Source organism: Engraulis encrasicolus, chromosome 17, assembly GCF_034702125.1.
Source record: "Engraulis encrasicolus isolate BLACKSEA-1 chromosome 17, IST_EnEncr_1.0, whole genome shotgun sequence".
NCBI lineage: Eukaryota > Metazoa > Chordata > Actinopteri > Clupeiformes > Engraulidae > Engraulis > Engraulis encrasicolus.
Window position 1 is genome coordinate 24,780,797 of NC_085873.1, and position 25,803 is coordinate 24,806,599.

General features: G+C 44.1%; 2 protein-coding genes across 3 annotated transcripts in view; both read left to right on the forward strand.

The window, feature by feature from the left end:
• Positions 1-27: 27 nt before the first annotated feature.
• LOC134467995 (elongin-B-like) lies at positions 28-12,328 on the forward strand. Its single transcript, XM_063222024.1, has 4 exons — positions 28-123; positions 986-1,120; positions 5,490-5,598; positions 9,669-12,328. The coding sequence occupies exons 1-4, from the start codon at positions 121-123 to the stop codon at positions 9,779-9,781; spliced, it is 360 nt and encodes a 119-aa protein (XP_063078094.1). The 5' UTR covers positions 28-120; the 3' UTR covers positions 9,782-12,328.
• Positions 12,329-15,227: 2,899 nt separating this feature from the next.
• LOC134467997 (transforming growth factor beta-1-induced transcript 1 protein-like) overlaps positions 15,228-25,803 on the forward strand; it is a 32,243-nt gene continuing 21,667 nt past the window's right edge. Inside the window, exons 1-2 of one of the 2 annotated variants that reach the window (XM_063222026.1) lie at positions 15,228-15,528; positions 23,103-23,153. In XM_063222026.1, the coding sequence (XP_063078096.1) occupies positions 15,516-15,528; positions 23,103-23,153 (64 nt within the window). In that variant the 5' untranslated portion in view covers positions 15,228-15,515. The remainder of the gene's footprint in view (positions 15,529-23,102; positions 23,154-25,803) is intronic. The other variant, XM_063222027.1, reaches the window with a different exon arrangement.

A 25,803-nucleotide genomic window follows, 5' to 3' on the forward strand; every position in this document is an offset into this window, starting at 1 on the left:
CGCGCCAAAACAACAAAGTGACGTCAGCCCCAGCTGTCACACCCACTTTTTTAACTGCAATGCACTGTGGGACTGCGGCGGAGCTAGGCGGTGAGCGAGTGTTGCAACCAGCGCTCAGAAATGGTGAGTAATCAAGAAAGCGCACATTGTCATAAAATATCAGTGTTCATTTATCCCAATGTTGCTCCTAGGCATATGGTGTTATTTCGATAGTTTGTTTTTGTCAGTTTGTTCGGCACGGAGTGAATGAAGTTCCCAAGTTTATATAAGCCGAATCTATGAATTAGCCTGCTATGCTAACTTCTTCACCCGATTAAAGCTGATAGCTGTGGTTGACATGGTGAAGCTATCTGGGTAGCAAGCTAGCTAGCGGTTAAGCCCAAATACCCGTTTGTATGAATGTCTTCAAGACACGGTCGTTTCATAACACGGATCACAATCTGATATCCTGGTGGGGGGTATTTGTGTTCTAAACCACGAATCCTTTGATCAGTGCCATTTAATGTTGAAAGGGCGTGCTGGTGTCTCTGTCCAAAACAAGGCCGCAATATCATTAGCCGTCCCAGGCAACAGTTAACACTCAACGCAAAGCTACATTGCACTGCACCAGTGGCTAACGTTTACGCCTCTGCGCTTGTCAGACAGACAACCTGATAAGCAAGACTCCTGTCATTTCTGTCGGCCTTTGTTAGTCGTGATAGTGGCGATGAATGAACATAGATATCGTTGTGCTAAAGAAGTGTAATTGGTGGGACGTGAAACTGACACTAGTGTTGAACGATTGCCATTACCTAACAAAGTTATTGCGAGGCAGCTAGCGCTGGTTTCTGGAAAGTATTACAGTTGTCGCAGCTGTTGGAGGGGGAGGAGGAGAGAGAGGGTAGGGAAACAGGCAGGCACCCGTGTTTCTGTGTTGCTCGCTGGCGAAGAAGTGCCTGCGTTTATTTCTGACCAAACGGCTTCATCCCTTTTTTAACCTCCCCAGGACGTCTTTCTAATGATCCGGCGTCACAAGACGACGATCTTCACCGACGCCAAGGAGTCTACTACTGTGTACGAGCTCAAGCGCATTGTGGAGGGGATTCTGAAGAGATCTCCCGAGGACCAGAGACTCTTCAAGGTAAAAGATTCAACAACATTAGAAAGTGGTGTTGTCGGGTTCATATCATCAGAAACCATTAGCCTTTCAGATGTGTGTATTTGCGTGGAATTATGTATTTTCTAATAATCTTAAACTTATTTTGGAAATGCAGAACTCTGTTGACCGCATCAGGGGCTGTTGTAGTAATGTTAGTACATATAGTTATGCAAAGATCAATATAAACCTATATATATTATATCCTACTACAAATGGAACTGAAAGTCTACATCAAGTAAGTGTATGTTTTGGGACTGAGGTTTTATTCAAAAGAACTTCTCGAGTAAGTCATGGTCCACAGTGTGCAAGATTCGTCTGTTCCTTCACCAAACTTACTTTATTTATCCATAATTGATGTAAAATGGTAACGACAAGGCAACTCATTGTCACATAACATTACACTTAGCTGAAGCTTTCTTTACATGACATTACACTTAGCTGCCGTTTTTATCCAAAGCAACTAACAGTTATTTATAGGGGTTTGGTTACAGTCCCTGGAGCAATGTGAGGTTAGGTGCCTTGCTCAAGAAAGGGGTTCATCCCTATTTTCCCCACAACAGAGGAACTTGGGTCCTTTTTTTTTCTTTTCAAAAAAGGATTCCATGTTCCCCGCTGCTTCCAAGTAGACTGAAACATTGCATTTCTGACAGGTTAGGTTTAGGGATAATTTCGGGAAGGGCACAATTTAAAACTCGGAAACATACAATGCGGGGAACATAGAACCATTTTTAGAAAAAGGGTCCCATGTTCCCCTGTCCCATACAAAGACCGGGGAACATAGGATCCGGGGAACATGGGTACGCTCCCGTTCAAGAGCTCTTCAGCCGTGGGTGTAGGTGTAGGGAGAGGTAAGGGTGTGGTTCAAACCTGCAACCCCTCTGATCTTCAGACCACTGCACTGCCCTAACCATTAGGACATGCCTGCTTTCATCCAAAATAACTTATTATTATTGCAGGGTATTAAGTACCATCTCTGGAGCAATGTAAGGTTGGGTGCCTTGCTCAAGGTCACTTTAGGCACGTATCCGTATGTAGGGACATGCATTCATCCTACTGTTAATGGTGGGATTTGAACCTACGACCCCCTGGCTGGTCCAAACCATTGACAGCGAAAACCATAAAACCACTGTTTTGAAGTTTGCTTTAGTACGGGAAAAAACATGTGATGTATTGCATATGAAACGGTAAACTCTTAAAGCAACTGTTTCGCGCTGCCACACAGAACAGCAGGCGTACACACGTTAGGTGTATCCGTATCATTTTGAGGGGCTTATACATCAATAGTTTCTAAACTCTCTGATACAATAGTGATCACATGTTGAGTAGACAAGGCAGAGGGTGAATTAGGTGGAAAAATTAGTGCACATATTTGGTACATGTTTGGTTCTTCAGTTGTGCATCAAATGTTTCAACCTTGCGCAATAAGAGCACTGGTGGCTCAATCTGAGAGCTTGGATTGAGTTTACAAACCCCAACTCCGATGAAGTTGGGACGTTTGGTAAACAGTGAATAAAATCAAAATGCTATCATTTTCAAAACATTCAATCTATTCATTAGATGGAGAATAGTGAAAAGACAACATATTAAGTGTTAAAACCGAGAAAAAATATTGTTTTGGGGGACATATGTACTCATTTCTAATTTGATAAATCCAACACGTCTCAAAAGAGTTGGGACGGGGATCAGTGAAATTTAGTAAACATCCAAATAAGATAAAACGACAAAGAAGAACATTTCAAAATGAATTGTACTGACGGACAATATAGGTGTCCAGGTATAAGATCATCACAGAGAGGCTGAGTCACTCAGAATTAAAGATGCAAAGGGAATAATTACCATAGTTATTACATACATTTTTGAATTCCCTTTGATTTACCACGATTGAGTGTATATAAGACATATTTTTGTTAATAAAATCATTGTATAGGTTCATGACATCATGAAATATATATTGGCTGTAGTCTCACTCTAATTCCTGGAGTGCTAGAGCTATTGAAAATTGACCATATTAAGAATGCTTAATGCATGAAAATGACACAGGGGTTTAACATTCTCCTAAGCACCTGAGCTCACTTGAAATAGACCCAGAAGACATGGGAAACTGTCCTTTGCTTACAGAAGTCAGCAGAAGTTGTAGAAGTCCATTCTTTTTGACAATAATAGAGCATTGCACATCCTGTGCTACAGTGAAAATGGACCATCCAACTTGTGTTAGTGCTAGCTTCAAAAGTCAGCCTCCATGATGGCATGCGGATGCAGTAGTGCATTGGTTAAGATGTTCTCACTCATCTGTAGAGTTAAATACATTGCTGAATGGTATAAATGGGTTTTAAACAGCATGAAAAGCCACTCATGCATTATATTTTGAAGGGAGATCTTCGATTACTGCCACATAGTAAGGTCAAATTGCATTCTCTACTATGTTTTAACAGTTTGGCTCCATCATAAGGACCAGCATGTGATAAAATGGTGGGTTTTTGGTCAAGACCTGTCACACTGTAAGCACTACAGAAAGGAAAACATTGCAAAACATGACAAGGAATACACCCACCATTTAAGCTGGTGAAATCATGTCCAAGATAGGAATTAACACTGTTTTTTATATAAAATCATCTCATCGGTTGATGTATTTAACTGTTATGTGTTGTCTTTTGTTTTGTTTTTAGTCTTCCTCGACATTTGCTGCCATTTATTGTCCCCGTCCCAACTCTTTTGAGACGTGTTGGATTTCTGAAATTAGAAATGAGTACATATGTCCCCCAAAACAATATTTTTTTCTCGGTTTTAACACTTAATATGTTGTCTTTTCACTATTCTCCATCTAATGAATAGATTGAGTGTTTTGAAAATGATAGCATTTTGATTTTATTCACTGTTTACCAAACGTCCCAACTTCATCGGAGTTGGGGTTAGTACGTGCTTTCCTCTTTGTCTCCTTATCTTTCTCTCTCTGTATCTCTCACTCTCAAATGCACAGAAATTCACAAGCATGATGAAGGGAACATGAGGGTGAATATGAGCCAAGATTTTTTTCAATTTTTAATTATTTTTCTATATGCCGGCCTGGGTCAAAATGACCCCAACACTTTCTATGTTAGCATAGTAAACTAGCCCCACCCGCAACAAAAACTCAAACACCTTACAAAGGTTAACCTTACAAACAGTAGAATGTATCAAACTCTACCTTTAACCCTTTTGCAGCTAATTGAGAGTGGTGGTGATTTTAAATCAAGGAGGTCTACATATACATTCTAAATGATTTTGTTGTACAACCAGGTTGTAAGCGAACTAACAGAAGATCTGAGGTCGTTCTCATCAGTAAAATGTAAAATCTGGAAGATGGTATGGGAAAATACGAGCTCAGCCCAATATTTTGGGGGATTCCACATAGGGCTGTCACAGTTTTCACAAGTATGATCATTTTTTTGCTTTGTTGTTTTCCTCATCACTCTCTTTCTCTACCTAAGAGACTGAATACTGATGGGCGCATTTCAGTCAATGCAATGGTGTACTTTTCATTTTCTGTTTATCTCTCCATCCATCTCACTTTTCACCAGGAGAGGGCCCTGTTACTGAAACTCAAAGCACACAGTCTGAGTCTTTGAAACAATATGCCTAAACGGTTCAGAGCTTCAACAAAACTTAATCTACAAAAGTAAAATCTACAGATTCAGGGTGGACACAGAGACAAAGCGTTTTTCCGATGGGAGAATGTCCAATGATGGCCACTAAAGTGCCTGTGCCATACAATCCCCCTGGCTACAGGATCCAGCACTGCATAATTCCCAACACACACACACACACACACACACACACACACACACACACACACACACACACACACACACACACACACACACACACAACGTCTCATCATGTAACAGATTGGGTTTTAGTTTACATTGGGGTTCCATATTGGCTGTTGTGGCGCTTGCAGTGGACATTGGCTCTAGAATTTCTCTAATGGCTAAGAAGGAAGTGTGTCCGTTGCTGTTCCTGCTGGTTCCTCTTTCCCTGTTATTGTATTTGGTGTCAAAAATGTCTGCCTCTGCTCTGTAACTTGCTGTTACACTATCATGTGTTGCAAATATCAGTATGGTTTTTGTCTTGGCATAATGGGGGGGTGCACAAATAATGCCACTATTACAATTTCTTAAAAATAACATCCATGTATTGGACATTAATAACTGATTTATTAATTAATTAATGTCATGAATACAATACTGGCATTAGCTGTGGTTGAGCCACCTGGCATCTGTTTCTAAAAAAAAATGCCAACAACCGTGTGTATATATAGTTGCAAATGTATGCTTTTCACCAGACTGACTTGGTGTGTGTGTGTGTGTTCTAGGACGAACAGCTGCTGGACGACAGTAAGACTCTGGGTGACTATGGCTACACCAACCAGACAGCTCGACCTCAGGCACCCGCTACTGTTGGACTAGCCTTCCGACTCACTGGTTAGTTCTCTCACTCACTCACTCAATCTCTCTCTCACATACACACACACACTCTTTCTCACTCTCTCCCTCTCTGTCACGCTCTCACTCGTACATACACATGCACACCAGGGCTTGACATTAGCCTTCTGACTCACTGGTTAGTTCTCTCTCTCACACACACACACTCTCTCTCTCACACACACACACACACACACACTCACTCTCTCTGTCACGCTCTCATACACACACATGCACACCAGAGCTTGACATTGGCACCTGCCAATCGTACAAAAATAGGTAAATCTTAGCCGTGGCTAGTAATAATTTTAGTCTCACTAACCTCTTTGGCAGGTAACTTATTCCTGGGTATGACATATCTCAGGAGCCTAGCCCTAGAAAGACAATTCAGATTCTACTTGTCTGATATAGGTGGTTTTATTTCACACTACGTTCATAGCACTGATCCTCTTGTTTTATCATAGCATTTTCTTAGCTTAGATGCATCATGGTGAAGAAAATACGTCTAATAAAATACTGACAACAAAACTGTAGCTAGTAGAAAGGCTGAATGGCTAGTGACTCTGGAAAACCACTAGCCACTGTAGCCGGTGAGCAAAAAGTTAATGGTATTAAATACCAAGCCCTGATGCGATTGCACACACACACACACACAGACAGGAGTGCATGCATACTGGCTTCACCAGCTTTCTGATTGGTCCCTTGGTGAAGCACTACTTCCTGGTCGGGTAGAACAGTCCAAGAATTTCAAAGTGGTAACCAAGGTAAACCATACCACGCTCTCTCTCACACACACACACACAAACGCACCCTCTCGTCAAAAATTGTCAATGTTTGAAACTCTGTAACCTTCTTGGTCAGTTGTTGTTGTTGTCAACACAAATCTCTCCAGTGTTTGGCCAAGTTGCAAGTTACTGGTTCGTCAGCTAATGCATAACAAATGCATGTGTTAGTTAGACAGAACATTACATTGCATTTGGCAGACGCTTTATAACCAAAGCGACTAACAAACGAGGACATAATCATAGCCAGCATCACTAGCAGATAAACGTAGGACATTGATCAGATCATCACCACGATATGTATCGTCATATTGCCCAGCGCTGTCACCAATGCAACACAGTGGGATCAAGTCTGGTCTCCTAAATGGGCGTGACTTTTCATTGAACTCCGTTCATTCGCCATGTCTCCTAATGGGGTATGGATGCCATAGGATTTCAGCTTAGAACCTTACTTCACATCAATTTCAGAAGAAACCGTCTCTACCGTTTGATTATCGGTTCTGGAAAAGTTCAAGTCAAGTCGGCTGTATTTTCAATTTCTTTACATGCACTGGTCATACAAAGAAATTACGTTTTTTACTTTCCTATGCAGACATAAGCCCGATTCGAACAGGACTTTTATTACCTATGGACCCCCGGTAATTCGGAATAATTACGGAGAATGTCTGAGTTCTTAGTCCTGTGTGAATGCGCCATGTCCGTAATATGTGAGATAATAATTCCGCCGCGAATTACCTACTGAAACACAGACATCCTGGGGTAATTTCACATAGGTGCGCCGTCTGCACACACTTGTAATGCCTGTGAATTGAGTAAATAACGGGTGTTTACTTATCCTGTCCAAATGCATCCCGAAAAATCTCGTAGGTCTGGGGTACTTGAGAATTACCAGGGGTTCATAGGTAATATTTATCCTGTCCGAATCGGACTTAAGACATAGACTTTAGGTGTGGACATAGACAATTAGACAGTGAGCATACATTACACCTAGAGTAACTATACAGTTTGGAACAGTTCTGACACCTGACCTTTTTGCTGGAGTGAGAAATGAAATGAAATGAAGCAGAGGCACTGGATGGATGACTACTGCACGGCTAACAAAAAAAAACTACACTATGCAACAACACTGCCCATTATCGTCAATACAGAGCAGAACTTGGCTAGCCGTTTTTGATCTTTGGAAAAACCCTGCCAAAACCCGCTCACTGTTTGTTTGTGCACATGTCCTTGGCTACCAAAAATTAGGACAACAAGCCTGCAGGTAGGGCCCAGGAGTCATCGGGAAGGGACCCCACCACCCAATGCATATACTGTAACGAGGATGCAATTCTGGGCCTCCCTTAGCCCAGGACAACTGACCCCTTTGCCCCTCTTGTCGACTTCCCTGCCTGCAGGAATAGCCCAGACTGCTGATGGTTTTAGTAGGGGTGGATATTTGATCACTTTGTCCTGAAAGGACGTATACCCCCCCACACCCCCATCTTTATGACACTCTGGAATTTTCTGCTACTTTCTGGTTGGTGCAAGGCATACACAGCTTGAAAGTACCGGTAGTTCTGTCAGAAACGCTTAAAACTAGAATTTATCGAAAGCAACTGTCAACTATTTGATTAACGCTTGACAGCTGTGGCTTCTACTTAACCCTTGTAAGGTGTCCGGGTCATTCACTGGCTTTGGCTCATTTTCTGTGAGGAGCCTGAATCTGAGAAAATAAATTGTGACATCCCCCCTGCACATTTCTATTACATAGGTGCTCTTGGGTCGTTTTGACCCGTATCATTTTGGGGGGGCTTATACATCAATATTTTCTAAACTCTCTGATACAATAGTAATCACATGTTGAGTAGACAAGGCAGAAGGTGAATTAGGTGGAAAAATTAGTGCAGATATTGTTTGGTTCTTCAGTTTTGCATCAAATGTTTCAACCTTGCGCAATAAGAGCACTGGTGACTCAATCTGAGAGCTTAGATTGGGTTTACTTGCTTTCCTCTTCGTCTCCTTATCTTTCTCTCTCTGTGTCTGTCACTCTCAAATACACAGAAATTCACAAGCATGATGAAGGGAGCATGCGGGTGAATATGAGCCAATATTTTTATAAAAAAAAATTATTTCTATTTTTTTAAATGATTTTTCTATTGTCATTTTTCTTTTTATTGTTTTCTATATTATTTTCTGTATATACACCTTGCTGAAAAGGGGCAGTTTTGTGAAGAACAGGGAGACAAGGCACATCCAGTTTGTTTTGTTAATCTGATCTGCAACTACAGGACATGTCTGGTTAAGGTTATTGCAACTAACCAAGGGTTAAAACCTCTTGAATGCAAGGGTGTGCTTACTTATGACTTGCTGTCCTGTGAATGTGTACATGTTATGGCCAATAAAATTATGATAACATGTAAATGTTTGGGTGGAATTAGTTAAAGCAAGCCCTGTTTGTTCCGTATTGTGATTTCCAGGAAGATCAGACCATGTTTTATGACCAATTTTGACAGAAATGTAAGACATTTCAAAGGGTGTACAAACTTTTTCCTATGACTGTACAAAGACTGGCAGATCACAGCACGGGCCTGTGTTTGCGTTCGTCTGCCTGCCTGCCTGCAACACCTTAGAATCCCACTAGGTGGTGCTACAAGATTCTTCTGAATCGTCCCTTCTGTCCTCAAGTTGCTTGCCTGTCTGATCTTTTGTCAGCCGTCCCACAATACCTCTGAAGCCCACTAGGTGGTAATAAAGAGACTGTCTGATCTGTCTGCAGGCAACACCTCTGAGCTTCTTTATGTGGCCCTTTGGTTTTTGAATTGCACCCTCGTTACCTCCCTGTCTGCCTTCCTCCATTCTGTCACCTATAGACACGTCAAGCATTCTACTATGAGAGGCAAATGATGCAGGTCTTTTCTTCCTCACTCTCGCACAATCTCTCTCTAGCTCTCTCCCTCTCTCCCCTCTTCCCTCCTACTTACTGTCTGCCTGTCTATCTGTCCATGTATGATGACTCCTGCATCAGTTTTCTACAATGCTGCTTGTATGTGATAAATAAAAAACACTTGAACTTCTCTCTCTCTCTCTCTCTCTCTCTCTCTCTCTCTCTCTCTCTCTCTCTCTCTCTCTCTCTCTCTCTCTCTCTCTCTCTCTCTCTCTCTCTCTCTCTCTCCCCCCCCCCCCCCCCTCTCTCTCTCTCTCTTGCCCCCCTCTCTCTCTCCCCCCCTCTCTCTCTCTCTCTCTCTCTCTCTCTCTCCTTCTCTCTCTCTCTCTCTCTCTCTCTCTCTCTCTCTCTCTCTCTCTCTGTAGGCGACACGTTTGAGGTGCTGCAGGTGGAGTCCTTCTCCAGTCCCCCGGAGCTGCCCGACGTCATGAAGCCGCAGGACTCCGGCACCACCGCCAACGAGCAGTCCGTACAGTGAACACCCAGAAGAGAGGGATGAAGATGGAGGAGGAGGGGAGTGACGGAGGAGGAGAGGGTTGTAGTGATGGAGGAGAGGAGAGGAGGACAACAGAAGCTGGAGAGTGTTCCACATCAAAAGAAAAATTGGATGGACTACACACATGCACATGCAGACAGACATGCATGCACACAGACACACATTCACACACACACACACACACACACACACACACACACACACACACACACACACACACACACACACACACATTTTCAATGGGGCTAAATAAATTCTCATTAATTTACACACACAGTAGTCTTTTGCAACATAGCGCATGTGCGCACGAACACACACACACGCACACACACACACGCACACACGCACACACATACACACACACAGCAAGAGAGATGAGAGAAGTTGGCTCAATGATCACTGTCTCCACCACTGGCTTTATGTCTTTAGCTTCATCAGGCTACACAACACCATCTGGGACACACACACACACACACACACACACACACACACACACACACACACACACACACACACACACACACACACACACACACATGCGCGCACATACACACACACTGAGGCAATCTTCAACTTAAAATTGAATGACAGTGATGTACACAAAACTCTCAACTTAAAATCAAAACACACACACACACACACACACACACACACACACACACACACACACACGGCCAGTCAGTCTGGTGAGAAGCATATGTTCTGCATAACTAACCTGTCCGGGATTCACAAGTTAATTATTTCACAGTTTCACTGTTTTAAAGAGCTTCTTCAGTAAGTCAGATTGTGGTCAGCAGAGTCGGCATGCCTGACTGTATTTAATATTCACTAGTGGTTCTTCATTTTGTTTCGTTCCCCCTTTTTTTGTCTCTTTTCCCCCCATGTGTTTGGAAGTTGTATGAATGACCTAAGCTTTTTTTTTTGTTTGTTTCTTTTCTTTTCTTTTTTTTTTGCCGAGACGGAGTAAGGATGGTTTTAGCTGTAAAGCATCTAGTTTTGTTGTTTATTATTAAAAAGAAAAGATTATTTGTTATAACTCCTTCTCGAGTACCGTTTTAGGTGGTGTGAAAAAGACTTCTGTGTTTAAAAAAAAAAGAAAACTTTTTTTTTAAAAGATGGAAAAAAAAAACCCAACGGAAAACGTATAACATGGCGGGTAAACCCATGCATGAGTCCTTCCTGCGCGGGGCAGGGGCACGGGGAGATGCGGACGTGCACGCTTGGAACATTGACCTTTTGACCTTTTAACCCCCCCCAAAAAAGGCTTCCCCATGACCTCTTGTGGGGCGAGTGCAGTGGTGGTCTGGCCTAGTCTAGCCCAGCCTTCCCTAGCCCAGAGGCCAATAGCTTTTTTTCCCCTTCAGTGTGCAGACAGAGCAGCGCTACTATCCTATCCACTTACACACACACACACACACACACACACACACACACACACACACACACACACACACACACACACACACACACACACACACCCTTCTCCTGTGCAAAGGTAATACAAACACACACGCTCGCACACACCATTTAGCCCTCACCCCCTTTCACTTGCGCCTGCACAGCCTCACTCATTCTTTAGTATATACATATATATATATTACCTGATTTAGGCCTGAAGAGAGAAACACCCTTTTTCCAAGGGTTCAACTGTAATCTGTTATTATTATTATTATTATTATTATTATTATTATTATTATTATTCAGGTAATTTTAGTTTTTGAGTTTAAGTTTAAACATTAACTGATTTGGTGTTTTACTAGAAGCGATACTCTTTTGGTTTACCCCCCACCCCCCCTTACCCCCTACTCAGTCTATGGCGACCAGTGGAGCAGCACTCTAGAAGGTTCCATTTGCCATAATTCTGGAATCAACGCTAGAGGGTTCCGTCTGTCTTGATCTGGAACCCACGCTGGAAGGTTTACGTTTGTCATAGTTCTGGAATCCACGCTAGAAGGTTCTGTAAGCCATAGTTCTGGAATCCAGGCTTGCTATTGGATGGGGAGGCTGCCTCTCATGGCATGGGTGTCGTTGAAACCCTTGCCCCTGTTCTCATAGGGATGCCATGTTTTGTGATGTATGCTTACCTCTTCAGTAGACCTACAGACTGACTATTCGTCCTAGTGTGAAACCCCCACGAGCAGTCATGCTTTTGCAGATGAGACGTGCAGTTGTTTTTTGTTTTTTTTTGGACGTAATATTGGTCTCCTGGGGAGAAAAAAAAGAAAACGCCTCAGAAATTAGCGCACCTCTGCAAAGTTTGGACACCATGTCTGATTTTTTTTTCCTCAGTTTTTTTTCTTTTTCTTTTTTTTTTTGTTGTTCAGTGTAATATATTTAATAATGAGGCGGAAGGGAGAGGTGATTTGACTGGTTAGAGACTTCTTATTCAACCTCATGTAACATCCGACAAAGAAGATAAAAAAAAGAAAGAAAGAAAAACCCAGTGACTTGTTTCTCTCCCTTTTTGCTCCAAACAAATGCTAAACATAGCCTGTAACTGTGAGCTGAATAAATATTTTTTTCTTTTCATTTTTTAAAATGAGTGTCATTTTGTCGTGATGCAGAGCCATGTATTGGCATTTCCGTATTATACACAGCCTGTCCAGCCTGTTGGTTCACCTTCTGCTTTGATTATGGCACATGTATGCTGTGGCATACTTTCAGTTAAGTGCCTGCAATGGCACAATATCTATTTCTATCCAGTGTTGTATACATTTTTCACCAAAATCTTACACTGGTGACGGGCCGCTACACAAAGCTTTTTTTTGTGTTTTCTTTTTTGTGTGTTTGTATCCCAAAGATTCTCAGTGGGGTAATGGCAGTGATGGCTCCTGCACCCTGAGCCACACTTCCACAAATTCTGCCCGATGATTTGCCGATCATCTTGGAATATCCCTCACAGGGAAGACAAAATATGACTATGGAATAAGGTCATTCACTTTTCAGTCGACTGACGTGCTGTTGCTGAACCTAGACCTGAAAGACACCAAGCGTGTAAGTGATCGTGGATGCCATTGATTTGGTCTTTCTCAAGCAAACCAACATCTTGTCTACAACTAAGGGATGTGTCTTTTGATATTGTTTTTTTTTTTTAAGAAATGGCTAAATTTCTTCCTCACACAGCTGTTCAGGGAGCATGGGAAATCGTTTTAACACATGGAGTCCATTTCAACCTGTTAGTCCCCCGTCTTCTCCTTTTGCGTGTGGTCTCATGCATTGCTGACGCCCCGCATCTGTGTCAGCCTAGGTAGGGCAATTTTTAGGGGGCTTTCTATTCAACATCCCAATTGCAAATGAAGGGAAAAAAATGCTCTGAACTGATATTGAATTAAGTCAATATAGTCAATGACGTCTTGCCTCACATGAGGGTACAAGTAAAAGGAGAGAATGGGAGGTACCAGGCTGAGTTGGACACATACACTGGCCACCACAGTCCAGACCCAAACCCCTGCAGAACACTTTCTGCAGTATTCAGACTACCATCATCTACCATGGATCTTGGTTTTAAAAAAAAAAAAGGTCATGCAACACTGGATGAAAGATCTGGACACCACAGAAGCATATCCAAACAATGCCACAGCAAATGCGTGCCAAAATCAAAGTTGAAAGTGGTAGGCCTACTATCACGTGTGTGAGTCTGTGGCCTTTTTGGCAGCAACTTTTTTTGACAGGCCGTGTAGTTCAGCCAAACAAAAACCTCTCACACACACACACACACACTAAAGTGACTTGTGTTCATGCTGCTTTGAGGCCTACATGCCCTGTTTACAGTTTTTCTCTATTGTGTGCACACAATTTCTGGAATCATGTCTCAAATTGTCAATACTACACACAAATCCAAAAAGTCACACACAACGGGCAAAACCCCTCACTTCTCCTGAAAAATGAACGCCTTCTCAAAACAATGTACACTCTTCAAAAAAGGCAATTTTGTTCTCAAAATCAAACGCAAGCATCATTTTAATTCACACTCATATGAACCATTTGAACACTAATGTGCAATATGGTATAACACTACTCAGCATGACGCACAGTCAACCTTATTTTGCTCAGTGTTCCACTACTGAAGAGGGTACATAGCCTTCTGTTGTAAAATACTGAAATGTTTTTAGACTCTAAGCACACAGACGTGTGGCAAAAATATATATATTTTACATATTTTTCTGACATTGAAAAAAGTTGCACTAATTTACTGTAAAATATTAGGTAACCACATGAAAGCGATCTACATATTTTGGAGATCAAACCTAGAAAAAAAATGAGTGTTATCACTGCATCCACTCATGGTTTCATCAATATCACATAATGTGTGTGATGATTGCAGATTGTAGGTATGAAAGGAATTTGCCGATATGATGAGAAAGTATGGCAAATGATTTTAGTATTTTGAATGATAGTGTGTTCCATGAGAAAACCAGCGCTTTTCTTCATGAAAAGTGTGTCAAATGGACAAAGGTCAGCATGCTGCCAAAACACCTGGATGGAAGCTGAGACACGACTGGCTGAGTTTGATTTCATTGTACATTGTCAGATCCATATTTAGGGTTGTTGGGGGCGGGGGGTGGCGAGGGGTTTGCGAGAGTAGAGTACTCATGCCTAAATAAAAATAGCCTTGTGCAATGCCTTGAGCCTACATTTTAAATATTCTGCTAATGTTGGCGAATAGGCTACTTAGACACTTAAGACATGCATGTAATCAGTAATGCATTATAGCAGGGGTGGGGAACCATCTTGAGGGCCTTTTACTGCCCTTGAGGCTGTTTTATCTGGCCCCAATATAATTTTACTGCTATGCAGCTTCACAAGAAATATATTTTGTAAAGGAATCTTTGAAATTATATTTGCAATACAATTAAGCTAGGGGACCTAGAGTGGGTGTTTCTGTTTTAAAGGTGGCTGGCCTTCAATGTAGGCCTGAAGTGCAGGGGGAATTCCTGGTTTGTGTTCATAGTACGGCCCTTGGGGGACTTTTACGGGCCTTGGAGGAATTTGAAGTGACCCCTCGAATGAAACGGGTTCCCCACCCCTGCATTATAGTTTTTGAGTAACTTGCCCAACACGGGTAACCAGTCAGCGCGATTGACCCCCTCAACATCATCACCATAGCAGAGACTTGGAATGGCGAGCCCTGGGTTGACAGGGTGCGCGCAGAAGATGCGTGTATAGGCCCCTATAATTCGATCGGACGCGCACAGCTGGACAGGACAACTGGCTACAAGCAATAGCGTCTACACCAACACAGTAGCTCGTTCTATACAGGAGAGCCGCTCTCCACAAATCCTCCAATTTTCTCTCCCAAATATGGACTAGGAATGTACGGGGTGACGTCATGGCCCGGGGGTCGGTTCGGAGGAGGCTAGGACCGCAGCCGGCCGGCTACGCCTGGGCTGCGCCTTCCCTCTCCCCGCCTGTACCGCGAGCGCGCGGCAGGGCTGCGAGACACCGCGCAGGAAGGGAAGAAGAGAAGAGGGGCGGAGAGGAAAAAGAGAACGGGACGCCCTCCTTTCTCTGCCTCCCTGGCTCTTTCCCGGCACTCTAGCCTACTCCAGAATAACGCCGCGACCAAAAAGTTTTTCACAGGGGCAAACGCAGACTGTCGTTTATCCAAGGGGAATAAACAACCAACGGGCATAGCGCAGGGACAAGAGGATAAACCGTATTTGTTCCCTGATTCCTCGTTTCTGGGTTTCCCCCATTTTAGAGGATAATTGACAGCATGGAAGATTTAGGTACGTGTTCTTCGTTCTTCTCTGTGTCGTAGCAACATTTGTAACATGGCACTGAATCTAACGGTTTCTTGGAGAGAGGGAGAGGAGGGTGGAGAAGTAGCGGAACGAAAGAGAACAAATAAGATGAATCCTCGTGGTATTCTTTAACCATGCGTAGCCTACTGGACTTGCATGTTTGTTGTAGAACTCAAAGAACAGTTTTTCCATTTAGGGAAACATGGGGCCTAGCCTATATCAAGATATGTGGATAGGCTGTGGAACAGTGTTTTATGACTATTGTAATGTAGGCCTATCACTATTCGGGTGTTGAAATAGATCTATAATTTATTGGTCTGAATTTGATATTGTGACTTTGACTGTTGGTATGATGAGTGAGTGTAGAAAGAATGATTCGTCATTTAGTCATATAGTGAGATTCAGTCATGACCTATTACACATCCACGCAAAAGCTTGAGAAGCCACATCACTGTGGCTCTCTCTCTCCCCCTCTCTCTCTCTCCCCCTCTCTCTCGCTCTCTCTCTCTCTCTCTCTCTCTCTCTCTCTCTCTCTCTCTCTCCCCCTCTCTCTCGCTCTCTCTCTCTCTCTATCTCTCCCTCCCTCTCACACACACACACACACACACACACACACACACACACACACACACACACACACACACACACACACAAAGCGCTGCCACGAGTCCTGCCCAGCCATCATTAGGATGTGTGTGTGTGTGTGTTTGTGTGTGTGTGTGTAGTGTGTGTGTGTGTGTGTGTGTGTGTGTGTGTGTTTGTGTGTGTGTGTGTAGTGTGTGTGTGCTGAGTGTATTGGCCTAGCAGTAGAGAGGCCTTGAGTAACCTCTGTTGGCGATGTGTGTGAGTGTTTTACAGCCGCGTGTGTGTCAGCTCTCTCTTCCTCTCCTCTTCTATCCTCTCCTATTGACCCTATTCACTTAAATAGCTGCCAACTGTTCTACCATAAATATGTTACACAGCATGAATGCACACACACACACACACACACACACACACACACACACACACACACACACACACACACACACACACACACACACACACACACACACACACACACACACACACACACACACACACACACACACATTTCAAAGTTACACAGAGGTAGGCCTCATAGAAGGAAAGGTCACAACACACACACACACACAGAGAGACACAATGTACAGACATTGCATAGAGCAGTGTGTGAGGTAGACTTAGTTTAGTGTTTCTTCCATCATGTGCAGAGGCATCCCCAGAACAGACGGATGGTCCCAGCCCTATAGCCCAGTGCTGGGTGATATATGGAACAAAAACATATATCACAATATGGATGACTTTATGTCATGATAGCAATATAAATCACAGTATAGCACAATTATGTATATTTTTAGCTATTGTCTTTATTTTCAACTATCACAAATGTAGGCTGCTGGAGGTAAAGCCGTGTCGTGACGCAAAAAAACCCACATTTCTTTAAAATTCATATTTTTGACCCTGCTATGACCTAACGGTCGGGCACTGGGTTACGACGCCGGCGACCCGGATTCGATTCCGGCCCGGGTCATTTGCCGATCCTCCCCCATCTCTCTCTCTCTCCCACTTGCTTCCTGTCACCATCTCCAACTGTCCTATCAAATAAAGACAAAAAAATCCTAAAAATATATATTTTTTAAAAGATGAATATTGTTATTCTCCTTTTTACAGTATAAACTTTATACAATTAGGAAAAAATAGTTTATCACGATAAAAATGATAGAGGAGACAGGGCACAATAGAGACTTTTCTATTGTCTTCATGATATATATATCGTCATAACGCCCATCCCTACTAAAGCGTTGTCCTTCAGATGTCAAGGCGGCAAGATGAGATGTGCCTACACAGCAAAACGCCTGATTCTTCTTTTATGATCCACAACATCTGGACCTCATTGTGTGTGCTCATTTGTGTGGGTGCGCGTGCATTCGCGCGTGTGTGTGTGTGTGTGTGTGTGTGTGTGTGTGTGTGTGTGTGTGTGTGTGTGTGTGTGTGTGTGCATTTGTGTGGGTACGCGAGCATTCGTGTGTGTGCATGTGTGTGTGTGCACAGTGTGTGTGTGTGTGTATTTGTGTGGGTATGCATGCATTCGTGCGTGTGTGTGTGCGTGTGTGTGTGAGTGTGAGTGTGTGTGTGTGCCAAAGAGAGTGGTCTGTGTAGTGCACACACATGGCAGGAAGTGTTTATATGTCAATCTCCGTTTGTATGACTGCACACTTTCACAGAGAGCAAGAGAGAGAGAGAGAGAACTGAGAGAACGGAAGAGATAAAGAGAGAACAGGAGGAAAAGGAAGAGAGAGGGAGAACGTGTGAGGAGAGAGAGAGAGAGAGAGAGAGAGAGAGAGAGAGAGAGAGAGAGAGAGAGAGAGAGAGAGAGAGAGAGAGAGAGAGAGAGAGAGAGAGAGAGAGAGAATAAGGGGAGAGAAAGGGAGAAAGAGATATAGGGAGGGGAAAGGATAGGAAGAAATGAGAGGGGGATGAGAAAGAAGGTGAGAGCAGGTAGAAAGAGTGAGATGTCGTGTTAAAGGAAATGGAAGATGAGAGGCAGAGACACAGTGAGAGAGATGGAGGAGTGACAGAGAGAAAGAAATAAAGAGATACAGTGAAGGTGAACAGGAGGAAGTGAGAGGGAAAGGAAAGGAGGGAAGGAGAGCCAAACAGAGAGAGACAAGTAGACAGGCAGACAGGCTGAAAGAAAGAGACAGAGAGGGGGTGGGGGGTGCGAAAAGAGCGAGAGAAACAGATGAGGAGATAGCTAGAAAGACAGAGACCCATGAGAGATGGAGAAATAAGAGAAAGAGAGAGTCAGGTAGAGAGAGAGAGAGAGAGAGAGAGAGAGACGGAGATAGAAGAGAAAGAGAGAGAGAGAGAGAGAGAGAGAGAGAGAGAGAGAGAGAGAGAGAGAGAGAGAGAACAAGGAGGAAGAAGAGAGACAAGAAGGAAAGAAAGTTTGTTCAGTGCCAGAGGCGTGAGTTGCCTGGTCCAAATGGTTTGCCAGTCTAAATATGGTCAACATTCCAAATGACTACACACACGGCTCCTTATATGAACACTCAAGCCTTGTGTGTGTGTGTGTGTGTGTGTGTGTGTGTGTGTGTGTGTGTGTGTGTGTGTGTGTGTGTGTGTGTGTGTGTGTGTGTGTGTGTGTGTGTGTGTGTGTGTGTGTGTGGGAGTGTGTGTGTGTGTTTGTCTAATACAGTATGAATCATTGCTATCACCAGAAACTTACAAGCAACTAATGTAATGCGCTCTCATCCATCATGAGTTGAATACCTGTCTGTCTGTGTGTGTGTGCGTGTGTGTGTGTGTGTGTGTGTGTGTGTGTGTGTGTGTGTGTGTGTGTGTGTGTGTGTGTGTGTGTGTGTGTGTGTGTGTGTGTGTGTGTGTGTGTGTGTGTGCGTGTGTGTGTGTGTGTGTGTGTGCATGTGTGCATGTGCGTGCGTGCACACTGTGTAGCGTAGTCTTCTGAGCCAGCCACTCAGCAGAGCTTGACCTTAAGTTTTGCCAAATATTTGTCTTACTCTTAATCGTCCTATTTTTTTATTGTTGTTATTAATCTAACTGTTACTAAGCACATTGAGTCGCACGCCTTGTATGCATTCTGAAATACAAATAAAGTTATTATTATTATTATTATTATTATTATTATTATTATTATTATTATTATTATTATTATTATTATTATTATTATTATTACAACAGTAGAACAATAGTTGGCAGCCACAGCACAGTCAAAAGGCTCAGAGAGAGACGAGAGGAGGAGGGGAGAGATAGAGGAGAGGAGAGACTAAAGGAGAGGAGAGAATAGAGAAGGAAAGGAGAGAATAGAGCAAAGGAGAGAGGCAGAGAGAGCTGACACACACACAGGGCTGTAAAACACTCAGACACACATCGTCATCAGAGGTTACTCAAGGCCTCTACAGCTAAGCCCATGCAGTACACCAAACACACACACACACACACACACACACACACACACACACACACACACACACACACACACACACACACACACACACACACACACACACACACACACACACACACACACACACACACACACACACAGTGAGTGTCATGGGTAAGTGGTTAGTTGGGCAGTGAGACTTGTAGCCCAAAGGTTGCCAGCTCGACTCCCTATAGCCACTAGGTTGGTGGGGGTGTTCTCCCCATCCTCCTCAATGACTAAGGTATCCTCCTGAGTACCCTCATGTTACCATCCCGCTGCACTGCTCCCTTGGGGCGCCATTGGGGGCTGCCCCCTTGCACGGGAGAGGCATACATGCAATTTCGTTGAGTGCAGTGTGCACTTGTGTGCTGTGGAGTGCTGTGTCACAGTGACAATGGAAGTTGGAGTTGCCCAGGTGGGCTTTCACTTTTACCTTCTACTGTCAGAAATTCATCTCTTGTACAAGCCTCTTCATATGGTTGCGACAATCAGATTCATCTGAGAAAACGGAGATTGCTGAACTCTTCCCGAGTCAATAGACCAGCCACGACGCAATTGAAGCGACCGAGAATCGCTTCTGTGCAGCAAGAGCGATACGAGTGATTGAAGCGACTAGACTATGTCCGTTGAAAGCAGAACGCAAGCATTCCAACATTCCCATTAGCTGTGGTTACTGACCTCTATACGGTCATTGGCTGTGGGGGCTTATCGCCGAACCGCGTCATTGCTCATTTGCATAACATTCCCAGGAGTTCAACTACAAACTGTCGCTCTCGTCATCAGGTACTTCCGGCGCTCGCTCATGACGCTGCTGGTCTATTCGCCCAGTTAGACGTGTCGCAACAGCATCTCTCATTGCATCGTGTAACCACAATGCTGTGCGAGACCGAATTGTCTTTTCATAGAAATCGGGCCCATATAGGATAGTCTAGTGGGATACAAAGTTCGCATCACACATACACCAGTGGATCATGGGCCTTATGTTCCCCAACCAATATGGGCACATTTGTGATGACGCATGCACACTGCGAAATAACAGTGCATTCTGGTTGGAAAATTCGAATTAGAATGCATTGTAATGGCGAAGTTAGCATTTATGCTGCACAGACTGCTTCTGCATGCCCCATCACGAACGTGCCCAAGGCGTACCTGCGAACTTATCAGCCGACGTCCATGTTGTCATCACAGTTCGCAGAGAATAACCAAGTGTTTTTGGCTTTGCAACTTTCCGTTTCCCTAACACCTAGATTTTTAGTGTGAACATATCAGTCAGTTTGAGATTAGGTGCCTGAAAAGGGAACTGGTGCTCAGTCTCTTGTACCTACAGAATCTATACATGATCTATCAACTGATGTGTTCATGTTGAAAATCAGAGGGCGTAGGAACTGAAAAGTCGGCAGCCAAGTAAAGTGTTGTCTGTTTAAGTGAATCATGATGAGAGAGCATGGTTCCTCATATGTCACAGCAAATGCACAAATGGTATGGATTCACCACTTCACCAGGTAACCAGACAGGTTTGCCAGGGCCCAGAGGAAGGCTGCTCAAAATAAGGATGGAAGATGAGTGTTGATCTCAGCGTCAGAAAGAAACAGCTATTCAAACTGTTTTCAGGCCACCCCGATTTGTACCAGTACTAAAGCTGGTTACCTGGTGAAATGGTGAATCCATACCATTTGTGCATTTGCTGTGACATATGAGGAACCATGCTCTCTCATCATGATTCACTAATGTCCCGGGCCCAGCCAAACCTGTCAGCGACCCTGTGTCAGTGTACTGGCAATGCTGTCTGTCTGTCTGTCTCTCTGTCTGTGCATCTGTCTGTCCATCTGCTAACTGTTTATCTGTCTGTCTAACTGTCTGGGGAGGAACCATCGAGTTTTGTGTTTTGTGTTTGTGAGTTTTGTGTGCCCTTGCCGTTCCTTTCTACACTGCGTCTCAGACACAAAGCCACACACAAACGCACACCAGCACAGTACAGTACAGTGCAGTACACGCTGATGTCCAGTGTCCTATCATCAGTCACACTCACCCACACTTCCTGTCAGCACCCTCCCAGTCCCGCCCATCAGATGTACTGTGGCCCACAGCTGTTTCCCTTGCACACCCAACATTTTCATTATTTTTAACGTTTTTACAGTCTGTACTGAGCATGTGCACGTGCAGACACACACACACACACACACACACACACACACACACACACACACACACACACACACACACACACACACACACACACACACACACACACACACACACACACACACACACACACACACACACACACACAGGAGTTTTCACAGAAACAAGGCATCACACACATACAAAATGCAGCTATTATGCTTCATGTGGCATTGGCATACGGTGCTTTCTCTGTTTCACACACACACACACACACACACACACACACACACACACACACACACACACACACACACACACACACACACACACACACACACACACACACACACACACACACACACACACACACACACACACACACATAAACACACACTGATCTAATCATGGTCTAATCATATCAGAGGGTTGCAGGTTTGAATTCCACTGACCATTAGGAAGAGGGTGTGTCCCTAGCCATTCATGACTGAAGTGCCCAAGACTTGGAAGCAGGAATTGTCACATGCACACACACACACACACACACACACACACACACACACACACACACACACACGCACGCACACACACGCGCACACAGCTTCTCGCCTGCCTGCGTTTGTGATTTGGTTGTGTGGACTGTGTGCTGATTTGGTCTACTGTGCTGTTTTGTGTGCTGTGTATTGTTGCATACTCTGTATGGTATGGCGTAGTTTACTGTTGTACACATATGCAATGTTATGCAATGTGCTGTTGTGTGCAGTACACTCTGTGTTGGTATGTTGTTTTGATGCGCTGCAGAGTGTGGTGTAGTGGAGTGTAACTAAGAGGTGTATAAAGTAGAGGTTACACTTTACTTGACGCTGGCGTCATACGTATGACATAACAGTGTCATAATAGTGACAAAACAGTGTCATGACATAGTCATGAACAAGTCATGAACATAATGTCAATGTCATAAATATTTAAGATCATTAAAAGTTGACATTGTTATGCCTGTCTTTATCGTAACCAAAGTAGAAGTAGATACTGTTCCAGTCTGTCTACCTCATTAGGTACAATGGAATAACTGGTGTTTAAACTATACCATGCACTGGTGTTGTATTAACCTCAGTGACAGTACTTCTACTTCTGCTGTATACATCTGTGTATACTCTGTGTCTGTTGTGTGTGGTGTAGTGTGATGTGATGTGTGGTATGGTGTGCTGTGTCATCCCACTGACAAGTGGAAGTTGTTTGTTGTTTATTTATGTGTTTGTTTGTTGGTTTGTTTGTTTCTTTGTTTGTTTGCTGAGCGCAATATACTGTATATGCCGGGTGCCATGTTGATTCGCTCGTCTCCCTCATGGATCCCGCCTCTTTTGCAACTGGCATGCTCGCTGATTGGTTGACTGTGTGCATCGTGCTGGCCCATCCAGGCACTGATTGGTTTGTTGTTGCCGGGTGTTGGTGTCTGTCTTCTCTCTAGGAATGCCTGAGCCACTCTCATACCCTCTCAGTCCGCGTATTGTTGTGTTTGGTACGTAACTTTCTGCATGCGGAATTGCAATCATCTGCCTGCTTCTCAGTCTGTCTGTCTGCTTGTCTGCCTGTCTGTCTGTCTGTTTGACTATCTGGCTGTCTGTCAAGTCTGACTATCTGGCTGTCTGGCTGTCTGGCTGTCTGCCAAGTCTGACTATCTGCCTGCCTGTCTAGCTGTCTGTCTGGAAGTCTGTCTGTCTGTCTCTTACCTATCGTAGTGTTTGGTGAATAACTTGCTGCATGTGGAATAGCAACTCTGGGGTGCATTTCTGGAAAGCGTAGTTGCTAACTATGTTAGCTACTTTATTGGTTGCAATACAATTTCCCATTTCCCCAAATTCCCATTGGCAACTACCAAAGTTGCTAACTGCTAACAACTACACTTTCCAGAAATGCACCCCTGACCGTCTGTCAAGTCTGTTTGTCTCTCTTGTCATTTTGTTTGATGTGTAACTTTTTGCCTGTCTGTCTGTCTCTTGTGTATTCTTAAGTTTGGTATGAACATTTCTGCATGTGGAATAGCAAGTTTATTTCTCCCTGTCTGTCTCTGTCCATCTGACTCGTATTTTGATGTGTTTTGGAATGTACAGTGGCATAGGTGTGCTGTTTTGCATTTGACTTTCTGCATGCAGAATAGCAACTGTCTTCCTGCCTACCTGCCTGTCTGTCTGTCCTCGGTCCATCTGTCTTTTGTATTATTGTGTTTCATATGAAAATAAGTTTGATATGTGAATAAGCTGCTGTCTGTCTTTGCCTGTTTGTTTCTAGTTCTATCACTCAGCCTGTCTCTCCTCTATCTGTCTGTCTGTATGTCTGTCCATCAGTGTTGTATACTGTTATGGTTGGTATAGGCTTCTCTCTCTCTCTCTCTCTCTCTCTCTCTCGCTTTCCTTGTCTCTCTCTCTCTGCCTGTCTCACTACCTGCGTGGCTCTCACCCTTCCCGTCTTTCTCTCCCCTATGCTATGTAAATGCATGCCGAGTGACACCTCTCTCTCTGTCTCTCTCTCTCTGCCTGTCTCACTACCTGCGTCGCTCTCACCCTCCCCGTCTTCCTCTCGTCTATGCTATGTAACTGCATGCCGATGACCTCTCTCTCTCTCTCTCTCTCTCTCTCTCTCTCTCTCTCTCTCTCATTATCTCTGTCCGTTGGGTTGTAAATGAGTTTCCTTCATTTCCGTTGTCTTCTCCCTCTTCCCTCTCTCTCTCTCTCTCTCTCTCTCGCTCTCTCTCTCTCTCGCTCTCTCTCTCTCATTTCCGTTATCCTCCACTCCACTCTCCCTCCTGTGGCTTTGGTTTCCTTATTAACCCACTAATGCCTGTCCAGTTGAGTGTCATCACAGACACACACACACACACGCACGCACGCACGCACGCACGCACGTACTTACGCATGCACGCGCACACACACACACACACACACACACACACACACACACACACACACACACACACACACACACACACACACACGTGTGCAGTGTGCACACATTCACTTCTACACTTGTGCACACATACACGTGCATGCATGCACACACACACACAAAGACAGATACACGGTCACATGCACCCACGCACACACACACACAAACACACACACTGTCTAAAGGGCCCTAAACACACATCGCTGCTATTTACTAGCTTCTCGCTTGTTCGCCTACTCGCCTCTTTCATGGAACGTTCGCTGAAAGTTCCCGCGGCTTTAACTGCCAATGAACAGGCGAGAAGTACCGAACTCTGCTTTCCAGTTGGTTACTCGCTTACTCGCCTCGCTTGAAGTTAAAATATTTTCAACTCGGGATCCGCCCACATCGCATCGCTTGTACAGTACTCGCCTACTCGCCTGCTAGTCTCGCTGGAACACATTGACATTCTATTGAGTTCATTCGCTGAGCGAGTAACTAGCAGCGACGTGTGTGTACAGCCCTCTAAGAGGTTGCTTCTTCATTAACCCTATAATGCCATTATTGCCACACTCTTCCTCGTGTAGATCTAGCCACACACCTTTCCAGGTGTGAGTGTGTGTGTGTGTGTGTGTGTGTGTGTGTGTGTGTGTGTGTGTGTGTGTGTGTGTGTGTGTGTGTGTGTGTGTGTGTGTGTGTGTGTGTGTGTGTGTGTGTACAGTATGTGCGTGTGTGAATGTACTGTAGATCTGTACATCTTGCCCCTGTTTGTGTGCGTGCGTGCATGTGTTTGTCTGTGTGTGTGTGTGTGTGTGTGTGTGTGTGTGTGTGTGTGTGTGTGTGTGTGTGTGTGTGTGTGTGTGTGTGTGTGTGTATGCGTGTGTGCACGCCCATCCTCATTTGGTCCATTTCCTGTTGTCCTCTGTGCTCCACTCTCACCATCCATCTCCTCTATTCATTTTACATTCCCTCTCTCACCCCTCCCCCTCTCTCTCTCTTTCTCTTACTCTCTTTCTTCCTCCCTCTCCCTCTCTTTTTCCTCCTTTACCCCCCATCTCGCTCTCATCCCTCGCATCCCTTTCTCTATATCCCCCACTCTCTCCTCTCTCTCCCTCACCCCTTCCCATCCCTATATCCCTCCTCTCTCTCTCTTCCCTCTCTCTATCTCTCTATTTCTCTCTCTCTCTCTCTCTCTCTCTCTCTCTCTCCCTCTCTCTCTCTCTCTCTCTCTCTCTCTCTCTCTCTCT

Excerpts from the sequence above, each read along its gene's own strand:
- LOC134467995 (XM_063222024.1), top strand. Across the intron at positions 1,121-5,489 it reads AGGACCAGAGACTCTTCAAG|GACGAACAGCTGCTGGACGA; the intron begins GTAAAAGATTCA and ends TGTGTGTTCTAG. Across the intron at positions 5,599-9,668 it reads ACTAGCCTTCCGACTCACTG|GCGACACGTTTGAGGTGCTG; the intron begins GTTAGTTCTCTC and ends CTCTCTCTGTAG.